This window comes from Anser brachyrhynchus (genome assembly GCF_964034855.1).
Source record: "Anser brachyrhynchus genome assembly, chromosome: 4".
Taxonomy (NCBI): domain Eukaryota; kingdom Metazoa; phylum Chordata; class Aves; order Anseriformes; family Anatidae; genus Anser; species Anser brachyrhynchus.
In genome coordinates, this window is record NC_137698.1 from 6,321,702 (window position 1) to 6,341,756 (window position 20,055).

At 38.8% G+C, this 20,055-nt stretch overlaps 1 protein-coding gene and 1 long non-coding RNA gene across 15 annotated transcripts in view; one reads left to right on the forward strand and one right to left on the reverse strand.

The window, feature by feature from the left end:
* LOC308194595 overlaps window positions 1–11,829 on the reverse strand; it is a 281,017-nt gene extending 269,188 nt beyond the window's left edge. For 12 of the 14 annotated variants that reach the window (XR_013950690.1, XR_013950693.1, XR_013950694.1 and 9 more), the window contains exons 1-2: window positions 11,422–11,560; window positions 10,793–10,946 (exon numbers count right to left, since the gene is read on the reverse strand). This is a non-coding gene — a long non-coding RNA (uncharacterized lncRNA). Of the gene's footprint in view, window positions 1–10,792; window positions 10,947–11,421; window positions 11,561–11,690 lie in introns of those variants that run through there. The other 2 variants (XR_013950691.1, XR_013950692.1) reach the window with 2 other exon arrangements.
* Window positions 11,717–19,767, forward strand: LOC308194570 (radial spoke head protein 6 homolog A-like). Its single transcript, XM_080590661.1, is given in 8 exon segments — window positions 11,717–11,948; window positions 12,033–12,406; window positions 12,893–13,124; window positions 14,769–15,518; window positions 17,120–17,261; window positions 18,070–18,187; window positions 19,349–19,532; window positions 19,535–19,767. Coding segments are annotated over 8 exon segments (2,064 nt in total). The 5' UTR covers window positions 11,717–11,732; the 3' UTR covers window positions 19,583–19,767.
* The last annotated feature ends 288 nt before the right edge of the window (window positions 19,768–20,055 follow it).

Here is a 20,055-nt window from a genome sequence, read left to right on the forward strand (position 1 = left end):
AAGATCACAGCCAAAATCGTAACAATGGCCACCAGTAATTCACATACCCAACAGAAACGGTGATTCATGGCTTGTAGCAGAAAACTGTATCTCAGGACACCAAGGGAACTGGCGTGCTTCAGGCAACAGCTGTTCTTCATGGGCAACCGTGGGCTGCTACAGGAAATCAGAGCAGCTCTTGCCTGGTATCTATATAAGCTTTTCTGCAGATATGAAATCACTCCCACTAGCTTCCAGGAAAAAAACATTATACATATATATCTCTCTTTAATTTTATAAGTTCAGCGTATCAACGAATGGAAATTTTTGCCTAACACAGAGGGGGTAACAATCTATTCTTCACATTAGACTACAGTACCTCTTAACAATTAGACTTGAAGATACTTGAAACACGTTGACCCATCTAACCTAGAAGTCAATTCTTGCTACCATTGTGACAATGTTCCACTCACCAAATTAAAGCTGGTTCACTCGAAATACTCAGACAAGTGACAGAAAAGATGTATTTCAAATATAAAATCTCTTCTACAAAGAAATAGTTTATTAGAATATTTATGCTCTTCCTAAACGACACTAAAACTGTCCCTGCCATAGTTAACAAGCATGATGCAAGAAAACCCCATATGCTAGAACAGATGCCAGTCACAACAGCAGCTCTCGGAAGGAGGAGCTCCTGCCCTCTGTAAGTAAGACGCAGGCTGCTGATGCCATTTGCTTGCATATTGGCAACCACAGACAAAGCCAATACACCTGTCACCACAAGCCGCAATTACCTAATGACAGAAGGGAGAGTTCCTTGATTTTGCACACTGAGCCGTTTAAGAAATATTTATTTCTTGTAGCTCCCAGAGAGCTACAGAGTTCCCAGTTGCTCTCTATATGAAGTTCAGAAGCACAGCGTTGCAGAAATGTAACTACCTTCCCCTGCAATTCAACATGTTGGGAAATACATACATACAAAAATAGTCAACTCTTTAAATGCTCCCTCCCCATCACTGATTTTTTCTCCCCTCACTTTGTTTCTCACCTGTCTCTTAGCAGATGGCATATAGATTATATGCCATAAATATGCAACTCCCATCATTTGAGGGAATCTTATCTGCTCTTCCTAGGAAATTGATTGAACAACTGTCCACTGATGAGGCTTTTATACCATCAACATTTGTGACACATCCAGTCAGCTAGCGAGCAAGGGCTCCTACTGATGCGCGTTATTTACAAGTGGGTAAAGCACAGAGTTTACAACATTCATTTAGCTTTTGATTTGTTTTCAAATTACAAAACTCATTCAAACATAGATGAATCACCGCACATTTTTAAATCTAGGCCTGGAGTTAATCTGCAGAGCTCCACTACTTTTAGGAGACTCAAATCTTGCATATCAATAAAGCTGGAGATTTGTTGCCTTAGATACAACTCTTTCACATAAAGCAAATGCACAGTGCCCAACGTTAGATAAACACAAAGACAGCGAACACAACGAAGTCGTGGATGGGCAGCATGGGCAAAGATTCTAATTCACTAAACATCCAGACTTCATTAAAACAGCACATCAAAACTAAAATCCATGACAAGCAAAACGGTTTCTCACATAACTAATTCCTGTTATATTTATTGTTGAGTGTATTAACTGAAAATTGAGTACTTCAGACAAGCTGATCGGTGGTGTTTCAGGTTTCAGATTTGTATGATTTATTTACTATGCACTTGTTAAAGTATTTTTCATTCTCTCCTCCGAAGATGTTAGCAGAAAAATCTTTCAAGAAGGAATTTAAAAGGCCCTTCTTGTAGATGAAAATGAAAAATCTTCATCAGCTCAAGTGTTAGATAAACAGAAACTAATGAACAATTATTTAACATCATCACAAGTGTCAGAGGCCTGAAGTAGCAGTGCTTCATTAAGACGCGTGCCCTGAGTCATCTCCCAGACTGGTGAATCACAGATAGCAGATTCCCTTCATCGCCAAATATAGCCACAGAATTATATTAACAGATCTGTTAAAAATATAGGAATGACATGGCATCTCCTGCTGTTAATTCGGATCAATTACTCATTAAACATAATTAAAAGAGGCAGGAGGGAGGTTGTTAACTGATGTTTACATTAGGATTTAATAAAATAATGGTGATAGGCAGTTGTAGCACTTAATAGGGAGTTTGAGGGATTGTTTGATCAGCAAAGTTTATACATATCAGGTGAAACGCATAAAATAACTAAGAAAACTAACGTTTCCCTCTCATTCTTCACTCTCACATACCTACTGGTTTAATAGATTTCAGTACCTGAATAATACAAACCAGGCATGATGGATCCTTTATTATTTATTACAACAGATAAATTATGTTCTCCTGTCATTGAGCAATGGCTGCTCCTAAACCCAATTACTTCACTTTACTACCTGTTTACAGAAACAGATATATTACTAGAAGAAACTCTTAATCCTGGAAGTGCATTGCACCTAAGTAGATAAATTGTTTCTACGAATTTTGTCTCCTATGTCAATTGCCCTTTCTTTAAATCCCAGAGCCGGAAGGAATCTAGCCAGCTGAAACTGAAGGAGTATAAACCTGAAATAATACAGCCAGAATAGGTCTTTTCTTTCTATCTGTTAAACTTACCACATTTTTGCCTGTTAAAAGACTGTACATCTTTCTGGGCTAGATCTCAGAAACCTATGAAGAAAACCTGAGCATCCTCTCTTGCAATCATCGCTTATGCAAAAAGCTCTGATTCAGGAAATCCAGTTCAGGAACAAAACTACCGCTACTGCAACTCCAGCCTCTTTCAAGAGTGGCACCTCCACAACTGAAATGAATTTTACCTTTAACTGCTGAATTTCAGATATGGTGTTTTCTTTCTTCTGGCATATTATTAGCCAAATTTGTTTGCCTTCCCTAATAGTTAATCAACTCGTCGATTAGCAAGGGGTCCCACTGCTTGTTGACACTTTTTAATCTTACCTGCTCATCTCAAAACACTCTTGTTCCTTCACTTTCAAAATTAGAACAGGTAGAGAAAATTGGAAGGGAAGAAGATAGCATCACGAACCATCAAGAGACCCAGACACACCACGAGAGATTTTCAAGCAGCAAAAGCTTGCAGTTTCATGGATTGCAATAAAACTGATTTGATTAAAACCAGCTGAGAATAGCCTTATAATTACAGCTGTCGTATTTAGAAAGTCAGTATGATGATTATTGCTCTTCGTCACCACCTTTGTCCAAAAAAAATAAGTCTTTTACTTTTGGGGTTCAGTTAAATGCAATGCTTTCAAACAGTGACACATTTAGAAGCGTGGGGGGTTTGTGTGTGTTTTGTTTTGGCCAAAATGTGGTCTTCTCTTTGTGCCATAATGCTGGCAGCAGCTTCTTTACAACTAAACTAGAATGAAAATTGGCGAGGTATCAGAATTACTTTTGTGTTAACAGCGGAGCTGCTAAACATTAAAAATCTCATACGGAGATTTTATTTTTCCTCCTCGCATATGGAAGACACACCTACACAGATAGCTGAAAAACAAAAAAAAGATAGAGGAGAGGGAGATGAGGCTTGGGGAAGAAACTTACAAAATAGATACAGAATTTTGGAAACTATGCCATTTCCCAAAAGTAACTCTAATATCCGCATCTCTTGAGTACTTGGTAGGGTTTACTATTACTGTTTCGTTGATTTACAGAATGAAGCCCTGTAAGAATTTTAAGATTAAGAAGTCGAGAACTCATCAAGAATGAAGACTTCTATTTATAAGCCTTTCCCTCTGACATTGTTTTGTTGTGTGTTTTTTTCTGGTTTTGGTACTTCAGCGTTAAGCAGATGAAGAGAAAGGCAATGTAAACATTACCATTTAATACTGGACCTGAATGTTCTGCGAGCTATCTCACAACAATCCAGGAGGTTTATTACTGGCTTTAATTATTCACAGTTAACAGTCTGGTCAATGAATTATTGAATAAATGGGAAGAGCGAAAGGTTGACTAAGAATACATGGGAAGAAGTGTTGAATTAATCATTCCACAGAGGTCAATACAGGGTCTTCACATCACTTAGATACTAAGTTCAAACTCTGGATAAGGGATTTGAGGAAGTTTTGAATCAGAGCTACTTTAAGATCTTAGGCTGAGGAAGCGTCCCTATTCTAGCAAGTACACCACTCGCATAAAAGGCAATGATGCACACCAGACACTATTACAATAACCACAGAAAGAAGAATGTTAACAAGATGTGTTTTAAGGCTCAGGGATGCAAAACTGAAGCCAAATGGTACATAATTAAACCTGTTAATTAGCTCAGAACCACACAGCCATAATATTCTTTTGAATACCAATAACATAAACTGAGCAAACATTTTCATTTGAGTTTCATGTTTGCTTCAAAGCAGTAGTTAAACCTCATAACAACACTGAGCAGTATTTATTAAATCTCCACCTAAAATACTGATTACCATGAGTTGTCAAGGAGATTGGAAATGTAGCACAGGCAGGCATATTAACCCTGCTAAATTTTTGTGTGTTGTAATTTATTTTCAATTGGTAAATGCACTCACTACTTTGGAAGTAAGAGATGTGGGCCTTTTTTCTTCTAAAACATGAAGAATGATTCTTATTGCTTCACATCTGTATCTGTGCAAAAAGACTTATTATTTTTTAAATGTACAAACTTAGAACTTCTGTAGAATACCATTAATGAAAAATGTGTAATGCTGATTGATGGAAGACAGGAATTTAAGCCATAACTGTCTCAATGAGGTACGGAGAACTTCAGAATGGAATTTGGCCCTCTGAATAAGGTGATGGTCACTTGAAGAAGCAAAACACTGTCAGATTAACTGACAATGTTTGGACCTAGATTCTTCAAAGAGAAGTCTCAAACTCTATTGTGAGTTATTGTGATACCTTGAGTTTTTGCTCCCCGTGTTTTCTTCTTACAGTTACCGTATCCTGGAAAACTACTTAAGTAGTAGCTCACTTGGAACCTCTTACGAAGCCACTCATCAGCTATGCTCTACAGTCGTGGTTTTCCTTTATAAAAGGTTAAAAAAAATTGAAATGCGTGTTTTCAGTATTAAGCAAAATAGAAAGCAGAATTCTGCCCTGAACCAGCACCCCCTCAGACAGACCCAGCTGCGTTTCTGAAGGAGCAGGGAATATGATTTGAGGGAGCTGAATTCAGATCTTCCCCTGCCCAAGCTCTATCTAGGCTAATATGAAGGGTATATGCCCCCAGCAGATGTTCTTTAGGAACTAAGTCCTACCTATTCCTTTAGACAGTGAAGGAAAAAGTTGCTTTCTACTTCAGGAGAAGATCTGTAAGTTGTGAATGTGAAACAGATAATCATGACCCCCGAAAAAAAAAGGTAATAATGACCCCTTTAAGTTCTGAGAAGGGTGATTAAAGCCTAAAGAGATGCATCACTTATAGCATACCATGACAGAATTTCCATGTCATACAGTTAAGCAATCCCTTGCTCAGTGCATGGTTTGTCACGTCTTTTTAATTCCCAAACATTTTAACCTTTCTATGTATATTAACTATAAGCATTAGAAAGAGTTCTCAATCTCACTCCATACAGCTAAAATTAAAATGTTTTAGTCCTTAACTTTTACATACTTAAGGGATGCCCTTAGAGTTTCCTACAAGGACAGTTTTTTTCCTTTTCATATTTTGACAGAGAAATACAGATAAATACATGGTTTAATACAGATGCTTTGAACATATTAACATCACTGACAGCTACAGAACCAGTTCTGTCCAACAGTATAAAAGAGGGAAGCAGATTTCAAATCCAGGTGATCAAGATGCTGTTTACAATGGCTATATGAATATTTTGCAGGAAAAACAGACTAATAGAATCTACTATCTAAATTCATGGCATATTTTCTATGGAAAACTTATTTATATGTAAAATAAGATGGAAACCATTGTATCAGAAATCTGGTGATATTTGCAAAAGTTACAGATATATAATACAGTGAAACAAACCTCAGAGACACTTTGTATGTACTCCCGTTGCCTTCTCCTAAATACAGTCTTTTGATTGCTGCTGCAAATTTTTGCCTTTTGCCATGTTTTTCACAGGAAAAAAAAGTGAAAATGCAGTGAAAACAGAAACAATATCCAAAGTAATAAAAAAAGAAAAAAATAGCAAAGAAGAAGAAAATATTTTCAAGTGAACGTGCTTATTGCTAGAATAAGTTAATAAAGGTAGCAAGATGTAGAACTCACAGGAAATTCTACATCTCTGGAAGAAGAAAATGGGACAGTTATCTGCAACAATACAAACTGAACCTAGGTGGCCAATTTACAATGAAAGAATATTTGAACTTCTAGAAATTATTTCCAGAGAAAATGACTGATCTAATGGTATTTCATAAAGTAACAATGATATAGCTGGATTTCTCCTTCTTGGAAAACATCACGGAGTGAACTTTATAGACTTGCTTCCTCATTATGCTTTGAGTTATATTTCAAATAGAGATCACAACTGCAATATGAACTCAGCAGACAAATTAAAAACACTATTTCTGAGCTTGCTGCTACCATCAAAAAAGTCAATTATTACACATCACACAGTCGAAATGGCAAAATACAGGGCAACTTGCTTGGACATTGTTAAACAAATATGGGCTGAAAAGTTGTATTTTTGAAAGAAAAAAGTAATATGCCTAAGCTTTTCAAATACTTCTTCATGCTAATGTGCTTGATCCAAAGCTTGTCAATTCAGTAATGCTGATTTTATGACACTACAATATAAAGATGGATTTTGGAGCAGAATTTCTTATTTATTACTGAACCTAACATTACAAGCTTCTCCTGTGTGAACATTTTTACACATATACATAATCCTAGTGAAACAACTTTTGTACATCATTAAGTTCCTCAGAACCCCCTAGACATTTCCAGAGTCCATAATGAGAACAATGCTATCCGCACTTCTGCAGGGTTTTGATTTTAGACTATTTTATAAGTATTTGATAAACAGCACAGTATATGTTTACACAGTCCTTTTCCTAGTCATTTGAAAGGGTAAAATGCCAGGCCCAGTTCTCCATTTCCTCATTTTTTGTAAAATACTGCTGAATCACTGTGCCCTGATTTACACTGCTGCTGCAGACTGGAGGGTTTACCACAGTCAGGAAAAAAATTATCAAATCCATTCTACAGTGATTAGTGCTACAACACACATAGACGGGAAACAGCAAAATAGGAACTGACTGAAATGTATAATCCTTTCAAAGCGATCGCAGTTATTCTCACACTGAAGCTGAACAAAACTACTGCATATAATCATCATAAATTCAATGCAGTACCTAATGTAACAGTTCATTTTATCACTCTCAGAAATACAGGTGGGTTTTTTTGGCTTTTACAAATGTGAAAAGCGAGCCTCCTTTTTATTTACTATAAATTGTTGCTCCATTTTTATAATTTTAACTTTCTCTTAATCTAACATCGACAGAAACAAAATGCCCAAGAATTTCTCTATTGAACAAAACCTTCCCTCCTTTTCATCCCACCACCACCCCAGGAGAACTTCAGGAGCCCAGCAAGGAGACAGAAGCCAGTGAAGATCCCTCAAGGCTGCGAGAGGCAGAGCAGAACAGGGTCTTGCCCCCACACACACCACACCACTCCTACATAGGAACACCTGGAGCAAGCAAAGACCCTAGATTCCAACCACCAAATTTTCCCATTGCTTCAACAACACAACCATGAGGATCTGTGTGGCTCAATGCAACAAATTTGGTTGGTTCAGTTGATGAGAATAGTTTAGGAACACACACTTAAGAAGAGGTAGACTTGAAGGCGAGGCACTGCTCCAGCGAGCCACTTGGACTTCTTCACTTAACAGTCAACAAAAACACCGAAAAGAAGCTGGGCTAGCCCTGCATGGATCCAGAACAGGCCCACTTGAGCTCCTTATCACAGCTGTAATGTGCCAGCAAGGACCAACTTTATTTTTTTTCACCTCACCCTTGCAATTATCACTCCACACAGCCCGTGAAATCTGCAGCAGCTGTGATCTAATAGACTTGTAAGAAATGGACAAGTTCTGAGCAACAGGACAAAGCATCTAGGCTGACAGTGGTTAAACTCAGGATGTATTTAAAAGAAGCACAACCGCTAACACCCTTTTTGCCAGAAAACTATGCTTTCTCCTTATAAATATCATTAAAACCCACAGCTCTCTGATGGTACTGAAAGATAAGAAATGACATGCCAAAATCAATGAAAATTCTAATAAAGTTTAGATACAGCACCTAGAAAGCACTAATCATGGTGTCCACTGCAAACTGTAATTTTTAGTCAGTCTCACAGTTCCCCAAAACAGAGAAATACCATTACCTCCAAAAATAGAAATCAATCACAGAGATGTTAGAACTCAGTATCTGAAAAACTTCCATATCCTGCATTTTTCACACCAAAATCCTCACCAGGTCGCTGTAATAACGTAGCTTAAGCAAGAGCTTTGTTCACAACATAGGTTTAGCACTCAGATTACCGGGTGATAGAAGATTTTCTCCCACCTTGAAATTTCGCTGCCTTACACGAACATAATCACAGCCATGTACAATTAAATGCATTTATTCAGCATTTTCCTGTAACTCAGGGTGATTTTCTGAACTCAGAGGATGCAAAATACAGAACTCACACCTCTGGATGCAAAGTCATGCTCAGCCTTAACCATGGCAACTGTCCCCTTCAAATCAGGATTAAAATCTGTTCATCCACATAAACCAGGTTATGGGAGTCAAATGCTGATGAAATGACAAAGGATGGAATCTTACTTTCACTGAAGCCCATAATAAATGCTGAACTTCTGACTTCTGACCGCTGACCACTGACTTCAGCAAGAGCAAAAAACAGCATCAGATTTCTACAAATTATTATTATTCTCTGCAAAGCACCTTACACATTTCCCATCAGACCCCTCCAGAAGGATGATGGTCTCTCAGCTTCCTAATAATACTGCCTCATAGAAAAGCACCTCTGACTGCCAGCACTAATTTAACTTCTCTGACCACCTGAGGAATGCCGTTTGACTTGAGAAAATAATCAAGCCCTACGGAAGAACCAGAGACACACCAACACTAAAAACTCTATGCTACCCCCGTAACTAACGAAATTAAGTCAATGCCATGTTTTAAGAAGACCTTGTACAAGCATCTATTCCTCTCTGTACAATATACATCTAAGACTTGTAGAATAATGTTTGCTTCTGTGTATACAAGCACTTAGATTTTTACCAGGAAATTGCTATTAAAAAATACAAATAGTTTCAATCAAATGTAAAACTATATTCTAAAAATGATGCTGAAATACATTTTGATGCTCTGGGTTAAAAAAAAAAGAAAAAAAGATAAAATTTACATAGTTAAAGCCACTTGTGTTTTTAATGGAGTATAAATTTGTGTGAAACTGCTTTGGAACTGAGGAGAAATTAATGTTGCTAGCTTCTGAACAGAGAAAAAACATAAGTAGTAGTTTTGTAGTTAACAATCTTTTCATACCTTTTTTCTTGAAGTCTTTTAGTTACATGCAGATTGACCGTATTTAATTCATAAACGTACATTAAAGGAAAAGGTAAAGTTCATCTTCACATGCTCAGGGGCACTTCAGTCTTAAACATGATTTGCAACCTAAAAATTGACTAATTAGGCCTTCCTCTCTAGCGAGCTGACAGACAGCACACCTGGCAGCTGCTTGCAGGAACACTTTTTGCGCAGAAAGCATTAGCACTCAACTCCTAAGACAAGGGCAAAATGCAGATAAACTTGCCTTGCCCACTTCACAGGAACCACCTCACTGGTTATAGCTGCTACTTATCAGTCTGATGGTGAAAGCATGCTTCTGGGAAGACACACATGTGGGACCTGCAACTGGGCTTTTTAATTCAATGATTGCTTTCAAATTAACAGAGCACAGAAGGATTCCTATGTGAAATGGGAAGCTCTATTCAGAGTCCCCTACCAGTGCAAGTGTGTTCAAAATTCAGCAATGAAACTGTACTGCAATGCAACAAATGTTCAGTTCTACATGTGACATTTTATACCACCTCTGGATCTGCGAGTGGAAGTCAGCAGACAACAAGATTTCAGTTTAAAAAGTGCTGTTGAAAAAATGTCTTGAATTCATAGTACAAGAGAGACCATCTGCTGTGGTCAGGTATCAACACAAGCCATTAGCGCATCTCCCTTGGAAAAACATTAGGAAATACTTTAGTTACTCTTCAGCTAATTAACACATCCTACTGATTGTGTTCGCCACAGTGAGATTCTGCAGTATTATTGTACAAATTCAGTTGCTATTCTTCTTTATTGGTGAGAGATCATGACGCCATGTTGATAAAACATCCTTCTGCACTGAGGTACTCTCTGCCCTGAGCCCCTCGTAGATTTAATAATCTATATAATAGTAAAGGCAGAGAGTAACACTGTGGCAAAATACGCATGCTCTTAATTTTCTCTTTCTTTGCTAATAGAGATTGTAAAGATAAAGCACTTGGCCTTTCTTGAGCAGGTGCCTCACAAAACATTACACAAATAATGATAATTTTATACGCTTTATATAAATTAATTACTAAACAACAAATCAAGGTTTTCCTCCAAATAAGAACTACGGAGAGCAAATAAAAAGTAATTCACAAGTACTGTAGCGCCCTCTGCAGTTGATGTGTAAGCTCTGCAAATACATCTGCAAAATTACGACCTTCGGCGCACTCCTTGCAAATACCAGGAAGTCAAAACCTCTTCATGTTGAATCTCAGCAGAATTAACATTTTCATGATATTACCTTACTTTTTGGCATCACAGGGACGTTGTGCAGGAACTTTTAAATTCTTCTTCTAAATGCCTTGCCTATGAAAGGATGTGGAAAGCTGTTTTGTTGTTGCTGCTGTTCAAAGTCGGATTCCTCAGTGGTACTTCTGGCATTCACTCTCTTGGAACTGGAAAGCAATTTGCAATGCCTCATCAGAATTATTTTTTTCTGGTTACTTCTAAGAAGTATCCAAAATAAGCTGTATTTATAAAAAATTATGTTAATTCATCCATTGATCACAGATTAAGAATATTTTACAGTTCAAACAGCTGCACTATTTTGTTTTATAACGTTAACAGGGCATTTTGTAGAGATGTGTACAGCTCCATTTTCTTCACTCGGGTACCCTGGCATGGTATTATTTGTCATGTCAAATTTTTAGAAAACATTTGACACTTACTCTTGGGCCGGCCAGCTTTAGACGTTTGTTTAAATGTGCTTGCCTAAAGGCTTACGAAAAAAACAACTACTTGTTTTATAGCCTCCTTGTTGAATACTAGGTACATGGTTAGTCAACTAGTAAGAGTTCTTTACTGACTTGGTCATAAGCAATTAAGAAGATGATGTGAGGTTGAGCATAAGCAACAAAGGACATGATTTACATGAGAAACTTTTTGACATACAGTGAAGGTTTTAAACTTTAACATAACTTCAACCAGTTGTTGTAGTTGGTAGCGCTGTAGCACAACACCTGATGGAGCTGCAAAAGCATGCCCCGCTGCGCTACCACATTTCTGTCAAGCAAATCTTGAGTAACTAATAAGTCAGCAGGTTCTTCCCTTGTAACACTGAAACTCGTCCTTAGCATTTTAACATTTGATTACTGGTGGGAGGCGGCAACGCCCCGAACGCTGCCCCCCTCGGAGCCCACCTGTAATGGCGGACTCCAAGCGCCCGCGGGGCGCGGCGGCAAATGGCGGCGGGTGTCCGGCCCTTCCTCAGCACTGCCGCCGGGTCCACCCCTTCCGGGCCCCGCGCCTCTAGCAACGGCGGACGCCTCTTTCGGTCTCTTTCTGAGGAGTCGGGGCCTCGGATGTCAGAAGCGGGAGCAGGTTCCCGGGAACAGCAGGAGGTAGGGTTGGGGGCTGATCAGCCCCAAGAGCTGGGAAGCAGGGTCTCCCAGCAGCAGGTACGCTACTGAGACCCCTACTGACGAGAAAGTGTCGGTCAGGCACCGTATAAATTACTGACCCTGACTCAATATCATCCATAGGGGATGGAACAAGCCTCTTATGAGCACCAGGTACCAGAAGTAAGCTTCAGCCAGAGATATGCAGAGGGACAGGACTCTCACCAGGCGCAGGAGGCAAGTCAAAGCATGAATCAGTCCAAAGCGCTGGGATTTGACCCTTACCAAACACAGGAACCAAGAAGTGCCTATCAGACATACGGAGTAGGACAGGAGCATTACCAAGCCTATGAAGATGGGCATGGCCCCTATCAGCCACACGAACCCGGTTATGGGCTCTATCAGCCAGGATACAGCCCATATGATGATCAAATACCAGATCCCGAAGCCCGAATGCTGGCAATTCAGAATGCAAAAGCCTACTTGCTGACGAGCAGCACAACATCTGGCCTGAACTTGTAAGTCTGCAAAAGAGACAAGAGTGAAAGGGGTAGGAAGTATTAGTGGAGATGGAAGTAGTGGTGAAAGGGTAAAGGGTTATGCTATCAGGGATAGCAGAGTATAGAAAAGCAGAACATGTTATAAATGCAGTATTTAATCACTGTGCTATAATTGTGTGTCTGGCCCCTTTCAATCAAAATTTCAAAGGGAATTTATGGTGTTCAAAGAGACTTCGATTAGATTAAGGCCAGGTTTGAATTCTGCTTTAGCTCCTCGGTCAGATGTGGAATAAACAAAAAATGGAAGATGAGGCTACTCTTAAGTATATTACAAAGAGGCTAGTTTTAAGTCTAATTTCCTAAAATGCTGCATGATCCCTTTTCATCTAACTGTTCCAATTTCTCTGAAGCCCAGGTGATTAGCTTGTACTTTTGATATTAAAAACAATATTCTAAGACTTCTGTAATAGTAGATCAATAATAATCCTTATATTTATATGACAGATATGATCATCTTGCTAATACCCTAACAAAGATCCTGGATGAACAGCCCACAAATGTGGTAGACATAATTGAGAATATCAGCAAGGATGTGAAGTGGGCTCAATTTCAGAAAAAAATGGATACTCTTCGAGATGAACCTGCAATGCTTCCAACATTTGAATCTGCAGAAAGGCGTAAAACTTTGTTCCTCAAGGCATATGAAGAAGGAGATGAAGAACTAGAAGAAAAGATAGTGAGTTATTATCAGAGAAAAATAGATATCAAATATACTGGAGAGATGGGTGGCAGGAAGGCAAAAGAGAAAAGGTGGAAGTTGTGGTCTCCCCCATAATATTGCCTCTCATGATTGCATGAAATGATTAACAGCCACAGTAGCATGTACCCTCTTCACAGTTAAGTTGGTCCCGTGTCAAGTTGTGAAGAAAACACAGCTGGTTACTTAGTTTGGAATTTAGTTGCTGCAGTAAATCTAGTATCCTGAGCTTTTAAAAGCATAGATGTTCTGGAGATGATAAATAGAAAGGAAAGTTTACAGTATCTCTCATACGCTCGTTCAACCTGGAATATTCCACCCAAATTCTTTTCTTTATCTAAACCTGATATTTCTTTACCTAAAGTAACCATAATTCTGGATACTTCTTTCAGAATATTGTGCACAGCTGCTACTGTAAAATAGAGAATTTTGTGTTCCTTCCAGCTCCAGCTGCAGTTTCAGTCCTTCCTTCTCCAACTAGAAAAAAAAAATATGGTTACAAGAAGAAACAACTATTAGAATCAAAAAGCCATTTCATTAAACAGGGAAATTTTCAGTATTTAGTTGGTTATATATGGAAGTATTTGTACTCAAAGAAAAATTAAGAGAATTCCTGTAAAAACTAAGGGGAAAAAAAAGATAATAAGACACTGATTTTCATATGAAATGACAAGGATATATTCAAATTAATTGCTATCATAGAATACAGATCCTAACAATAGAAAATACATTATTGCATCTTTTCCATAGCCTATTATTAATTTTACAGTAACAGTATACAGTATGTAATGGTAAAAAGTGGACAAAAGTGGGGTGTTTCAGAAAGGAATTTTTCGTACTTGTATCTACCTTGCTTTGACATAATAAACCTGGGAGATCCAGGGATATTCCATGTGAAACCAGCACTACTTCTTCCAAATTCCCTACCCTGTTGTGCACAACTTAGTATGTTTTAATCACCTACACCCATGAAATGAGAGACTGGCCATAAAGCAAATGGAAACACTTAATAAAATTCTCATTATCAGCATAGTTCTGCCCCTCTTTAATCCAGCTGGGGTGTTACTACTGACTTCACTAAGAGTAGGGGACAGTATTTCATACTAACTCTAACAGATTCCATCTTAAATCATGAAGGGAGCTTTATGCCAAAGTATCCAAAAGAACAACATTCATTCCAGAGAAATATTGTTGCCCTGGTGTCTAAATGTATAAAATATGTTTCTGCTTTCCCCACATGCATCTTACACAAACACAAGGCAACACAGCAGCATTGTTTGCAGGCATCAAGGCCTCTTATACAGAAAACCTGCGCTAGCACTGAAGTTCTTTGTAGATCCCTTGTGAGAATTCTTTCTGTACTTTGCAATAATTAAAAGTGAATTTGAAAATTGAGATCTTGTATTCTAAAAGCTGCGCTTCATCTGTGTTCTCTTCTTTATCCTTACAATGTCATTTTTAATTTTTCTAAATGATAGTGGAAGATGTAAATGAATGTCAGCAGAGCTTTTTGAGAGTGCACTATAGGAAAGCGAAGTATGACTTTCAGTAGATAAATTGTTCAATCTTTCAAATAGATAATTTTATTATTACTCAGCTCTATCTCATGATTTTCTTTACTAGGGAGAGACTCCTCTACCTAATGTGATGGAAACAGCCTTTTATTTTGAACAGGCTGGAATTGGCTTGAGCAAAGATGAATACTATCACATATTTCTTGCCCTTAAAAAACTCATTAGTGCTCAGCCAATCCAGACATGTCGCTTCTGGGGCAAAATTTTGGGCCTGGAGATGAACTATATTATAGCTGAAGTACAATTCCAGGAGGGAGCAGAGGAGGAGGAAACAGAAGAGGAAGAAGTTACTGATGAAGGAGAGAAAAGGATGGGTGAAGATGAAGATGAGGAGAAAGAAAAAGAAGAAGAACCACCGAAGTCTACCTATAAGCCCCCACCTGTCATCCCAAAAGAAGAAAATGGAACTGGGGCTAATAAATACGTCTACTTTGTTTGCAATGAGCCTGGCAAACCCTGGGTGAAGTTGCCTCCAGTGACACCAGCACAGATTGTCTGTGCCAGGAAAATCAAGAAGTTCTTCACTGGTAGGCTGGATGCTCCTATTGTGAGCTTCCCTCCTTTCCCTGGAACTGAGGCCAACTACCTGCGTGCACAGATAGCTCGGATCTCAGCAGGAACCCACGTCTGTCCCATTGGATTTTACCGGTTTGCGGAGGAAGAAGGAGATGAAGATGAGGAAGGGGGAGGAGGAAGAGATGCATATGAAGAAAACCCTGATTTTCAGGCTCTTTCTGTGGCTGAAATGGTGGAGTCTCTCTCCACGTGGGTACACTATGTGCCGAGTATTTTAGAGCAGGTATGTTCTCACATAGGTCACATTGACCTCAGGTACCATTCTCGCTGTAATACTAGTAGTGCTTCAGAATGTAAATGAAGCTCCTCACCGACTCGTTTGAACTATTCACCAGAAATAGTACTGGACTGAAAAGATTTTCTACAGAAAATGTATTAGATACATTATATAATATATAAATGTGTTGCACATATTTAAATATTAGAAGGTTCCTAAATATACATATGTTTCATGATTTTTTCAGTCTTCAGGTGCAAACCTATCTTTAGATAACCATGTAGGGTTAGGCCTTGATAGATAATTATTTCTGGCAGTCTTCTATATTGGGTTACCTCTCTTGAAATCCTCACTTGACAAAAATGTTTTTAATTCTGTTTTCTTGGATAGGATGCTAAATATCAGATAGCTTATGATTGTATGCTAAACAAAACTTATTTGGTGTTTTCTTCTGGTTTACCTTCTGTTGCTTGCTTTCTGCTGTGAAACATGCAAACAAAAAAGCTTAAAAACCTAAAACCAAAACATTGTAAATAAAATTGTAGCATAAAATATTTGTTATATCAGGTTAGTGCTGGAAAGAGGTTTTACTAATGCAGTCGTCTTTCCTGGATACCCACTTAAGAATGGTAGTGTAAAATAACAGCAAGCGCTAGGAAATAAAGTTTAATTTTATTACCAGCAAAGCAATAGTTCTAAAAATAAAATCTATTATCATTAGAATTTTAAGAACATTTTGTAATGTTCCTTTGACTGGTAGCTAAAAAATAAGGCAGACTTTAAAAGGAATTCTGTAAGAGTCTGTAAGTCTTTAAAAGTCTGTAAGTGTTCATCTCTTTGCTTGCAATAACTGGTAATCTAGCAAGGATACAAACCCAACAGGCAGGGATTGAACTAAATTCCTATCTTCTGGAGCTTCTGTTCACTGTGAACATAAAGATAATTTGGCATAAAAACACATGGGATGCTGTGGTCTTTCTTGTGCCTTCTGTGTTCTGTAATTGTTGAACTGAAATACAGAGTACAAGCTAAGACTTTGCACACGCATTTCAAAAGCTTGTTTAGACTTGGGCCCAGGTGCACAGGGACAGGATGTTCTGTCTGTCTTCTGTGCATATTCACAGCCTGTGCCTGACAAGGAAGAGACAGATAATGCCAGCATGTTTGTGACCAATAAAGGCCAGCAACAAGTTACTATCTCTTCGCAAGATGAATATTGAAATAAATGTTTGCTTAATGATACAATCCCAGTCAATAAGTATAGGATTTTTGTCTTTTTGATGAAGTCCAGCGTCTATCATCAGCATGGATTGATTGTACTTAAAAGAACTGAAAACTACAAAATAGCTGAAAGCTGATCAGAGAGCTATGAGGTCATTCTGCAATAATAAGCAGGGATAAGGAATGAATGAGGGGTAAAGAGAGCACTCTGCCAAGAGGATACATGCAGCTCTCTGTCAATAACATACCAATTACGGAATACATATTTTTTTTCTTTTCCCCAACTTGCGCTTGTGTGTGCACGTGCCTGAACCAATTGTTTTAACTGGCTTGCATTCTTTCATTGATTGTTGCATGTATTTATTATTCTCCCTTACCGATTATAGGGTCGTTGTGTTTGGATTAACCCTTTACAAAAATCAGAGGAAGAAGAAGAAGGTGAAGAGGAGGAAGAGAAAGATGAGGAGCCAGATGAACTACAGCAAGAAATAGGACCTCCCCTTCTCACTCCGCTCTCTGAAGATGAAGGTACTCCTCATAGAATACAGTTTTTGTTAGAGCCACTGGGAATGTTGGCGTTTAGGTAGAAAATATTTGAAGTTATAGGCCTCTGATGCTTCACAGAACAATGTAGTTTGCCATTGTAGGGTAACCACATTCTTTTACAAAATTAATCAAATGTGAAATGGTTAACAGAATTGACCTTAAAACTGAAATGATTGGGTTTACTAGTTAACAATCCTGCTGAGAATGAAGGGAAAAAATACTCAGATATGTCAAGCTACTGGAAGTTCCAGACAGCTCACACCTGAAATACATTCAGCTATTTTTCCATCACCTTTATAGACAGAAGAAAAGCGTGCACACAAAAATAAATATATGTTCACACATGCATAGATATACAAATAAGAATTTATATCCTCTAGCATATTACTGCAGCAAATCATAGAGATATGGAAACCTAAATATTAGATTGTAGCCATAGCAAATTATTTTTCAACTCCCCATTCTTTGATCAGGATGAAATACGTATGTAATTTATCCCTCAGTGATAAACAATCCTTGACAAAAGAAACAGCAGTGAGTACTACTGCATTTCAAGAACATGATCCTTTCTGTATGTGACTGTTGGCATCCATGTGATACCTACCCCTGCATCCAAACCACCTGTCTGAACACAATGTCTACATTTATTGCTTGTGACTTAGTTCTTCTAACATGCATCTTAATATAACCATTGCCTGAGTTCTGTGAAAGCCTTGTAGCTCAGTCTTAAACATTTTGTAGTGGCTTGTAAGTCAATTTATTCATATAGTGTGTGTTTGGCTGCCTGCAGGAATTCAAAACATCCCTGCTTGGACAGCTCAGCCTTCTACAAACCTGATCCCTCAATATGCTGTTGCAATCCTTCAGTCTAACCGATGGCCTGGAGCATATGCCTTTGCATCTGGCATGTGAGTAGCCAGTTGACATGGTTACAACACAGACTATACGCTGAACACATACATGCCCGATGAAGTCAAATTTGGTTTATTATTAATTTATTGACTGAATTATAATTATTCCTGAGACTGATAGAGAAAGCCACTTAAGTGTGCACAGCATCAGTATGTGTTCAAGACTGAAAATGAAGCATCTTTGGAAATGCTAGCATAAAACTGATGCATGTAAATGTCCAGTTAGTGTTTGGCCACAGTCCTGGATTTAAAACCTGTATTCTTGAGTCTGTGGTGCTTTCTACAAATTAGCTTAATTCTTTTGTTCTAATTTTCAGTTGTTTCTATTAGACACAGTACAGTCACTACCACTAGAAGCTTTAAATGAGCACTGGAGTTGGTTTCAGAAATGGCTCTATGTTACTAATGTGAAGTTGGAGTCATATTGCAATATCGCACAGTGACAGAGCGTAGCATTCATCATTTTAGCACTTGGGGATTTTTAAGTGGAAGGTATACAATCATAGAATGGTTTGGGTTAGAAGGGACCTAAAGATCATCCAGTTCCAACCCCACTGCCATAGGCATGGACACGTCCCACTAGACCAGGTTGCCCAGGTAGACCAGCCTGGCCTTGAACAGTTCCAGAAATGGGGCATCTACAGCTTCTGTGGACACCCTGTTCTGGTGCCTCACCACCCTCAAAGAATTTCTTCCTCATATCTAATCTGTATCTACCCTCTTTCCAGTTTAAAAGCATTACCCCTTATCCTATTGCTACATGCCCTTATAAAAAGTCTCTCCTCATCTTTGTTTTAAGCCCCCTTTAAGTACAGAAAAGCTTCAATGAGGTTTCCTTGGAGCCTTCTCTTCCCCAGGCTGAACATCTCCAGCTCTCTCAGCCTGTCTTCACAGGAGAGGTGCTCCAGCCCTCTGATCATCTTCATGGCCCTCCTCTGGACCTACACTAACAGCTCCACATCCTTCTTGTGCTGGGGGCCCCAGAGCTGGATGCAGTGAATCCAACAGTTAGAAAGAGCTGTGTTCGTTTAAACACGTGTTATAGGGAGCTTGCGCTCTATTTGCACAGCAGAGTAAGGAACCCTGAGAGTATCTGCACTGATATTTTGTTGCAGGGAGATTGCGTGAACTTTTCACCGTTATTTTTTTTTTTCTCAGGAAATTTAATAATATCTACTTTGGCTGGGGTCACAAATACAGTCCAGAAAACCATACACCTGCACTGCCTGGGCCAGTGCAAAAAGAATACCCCGATGGGCCAGAGATCACCGAGGCCATGGACCCGGCGGTGGAAGAAGAGCTGGCTTTCAAGGCTGCAAAGGAGAAAGCCTTAGCCGCAGCTGAGAAGAAGAACCGGAGGGTGATGAAGAGGAAGACGTGATTAAAATATAGGAAATAAGAATACTTAAAAAGATTAAATATTTATGGGGTTTTAATAAATAGATCGTAAATGAGTTGATCTTAAATGTAAGCGGAAGATGCTTATTTTGGGGGTTTCTGTAGGCTCCTTGGAGGTGCCTCTCCCAAAAAGATGAATAGTATTTTAATAAATAGATCGTAAACAAGTTCATCTTAAATGTGAGTTGAAGATGCTTTATTTTGGGGGTTTCTGTAGGCTCCTTGGAGCGGCCTCTCTCCCTGCAGTGCCACGAAGCCCCCTTGGCTTCCACGGGAAAGCAGCACCGTGAGCCTTTTCCAGGCGAAAAGGGAGACCGCCTGCCTCTGATTCCTCAAGTAACGTAGCTATGAGCTGAACAGCCTCGAGATACTTCTCTAACCCGCGCTTCAAATCCGATATAAACCGTATTAACACGACAAAAAGGGGGCTAACACCGGCTCCACCCGCGCGGACAGCCATTTTGCGC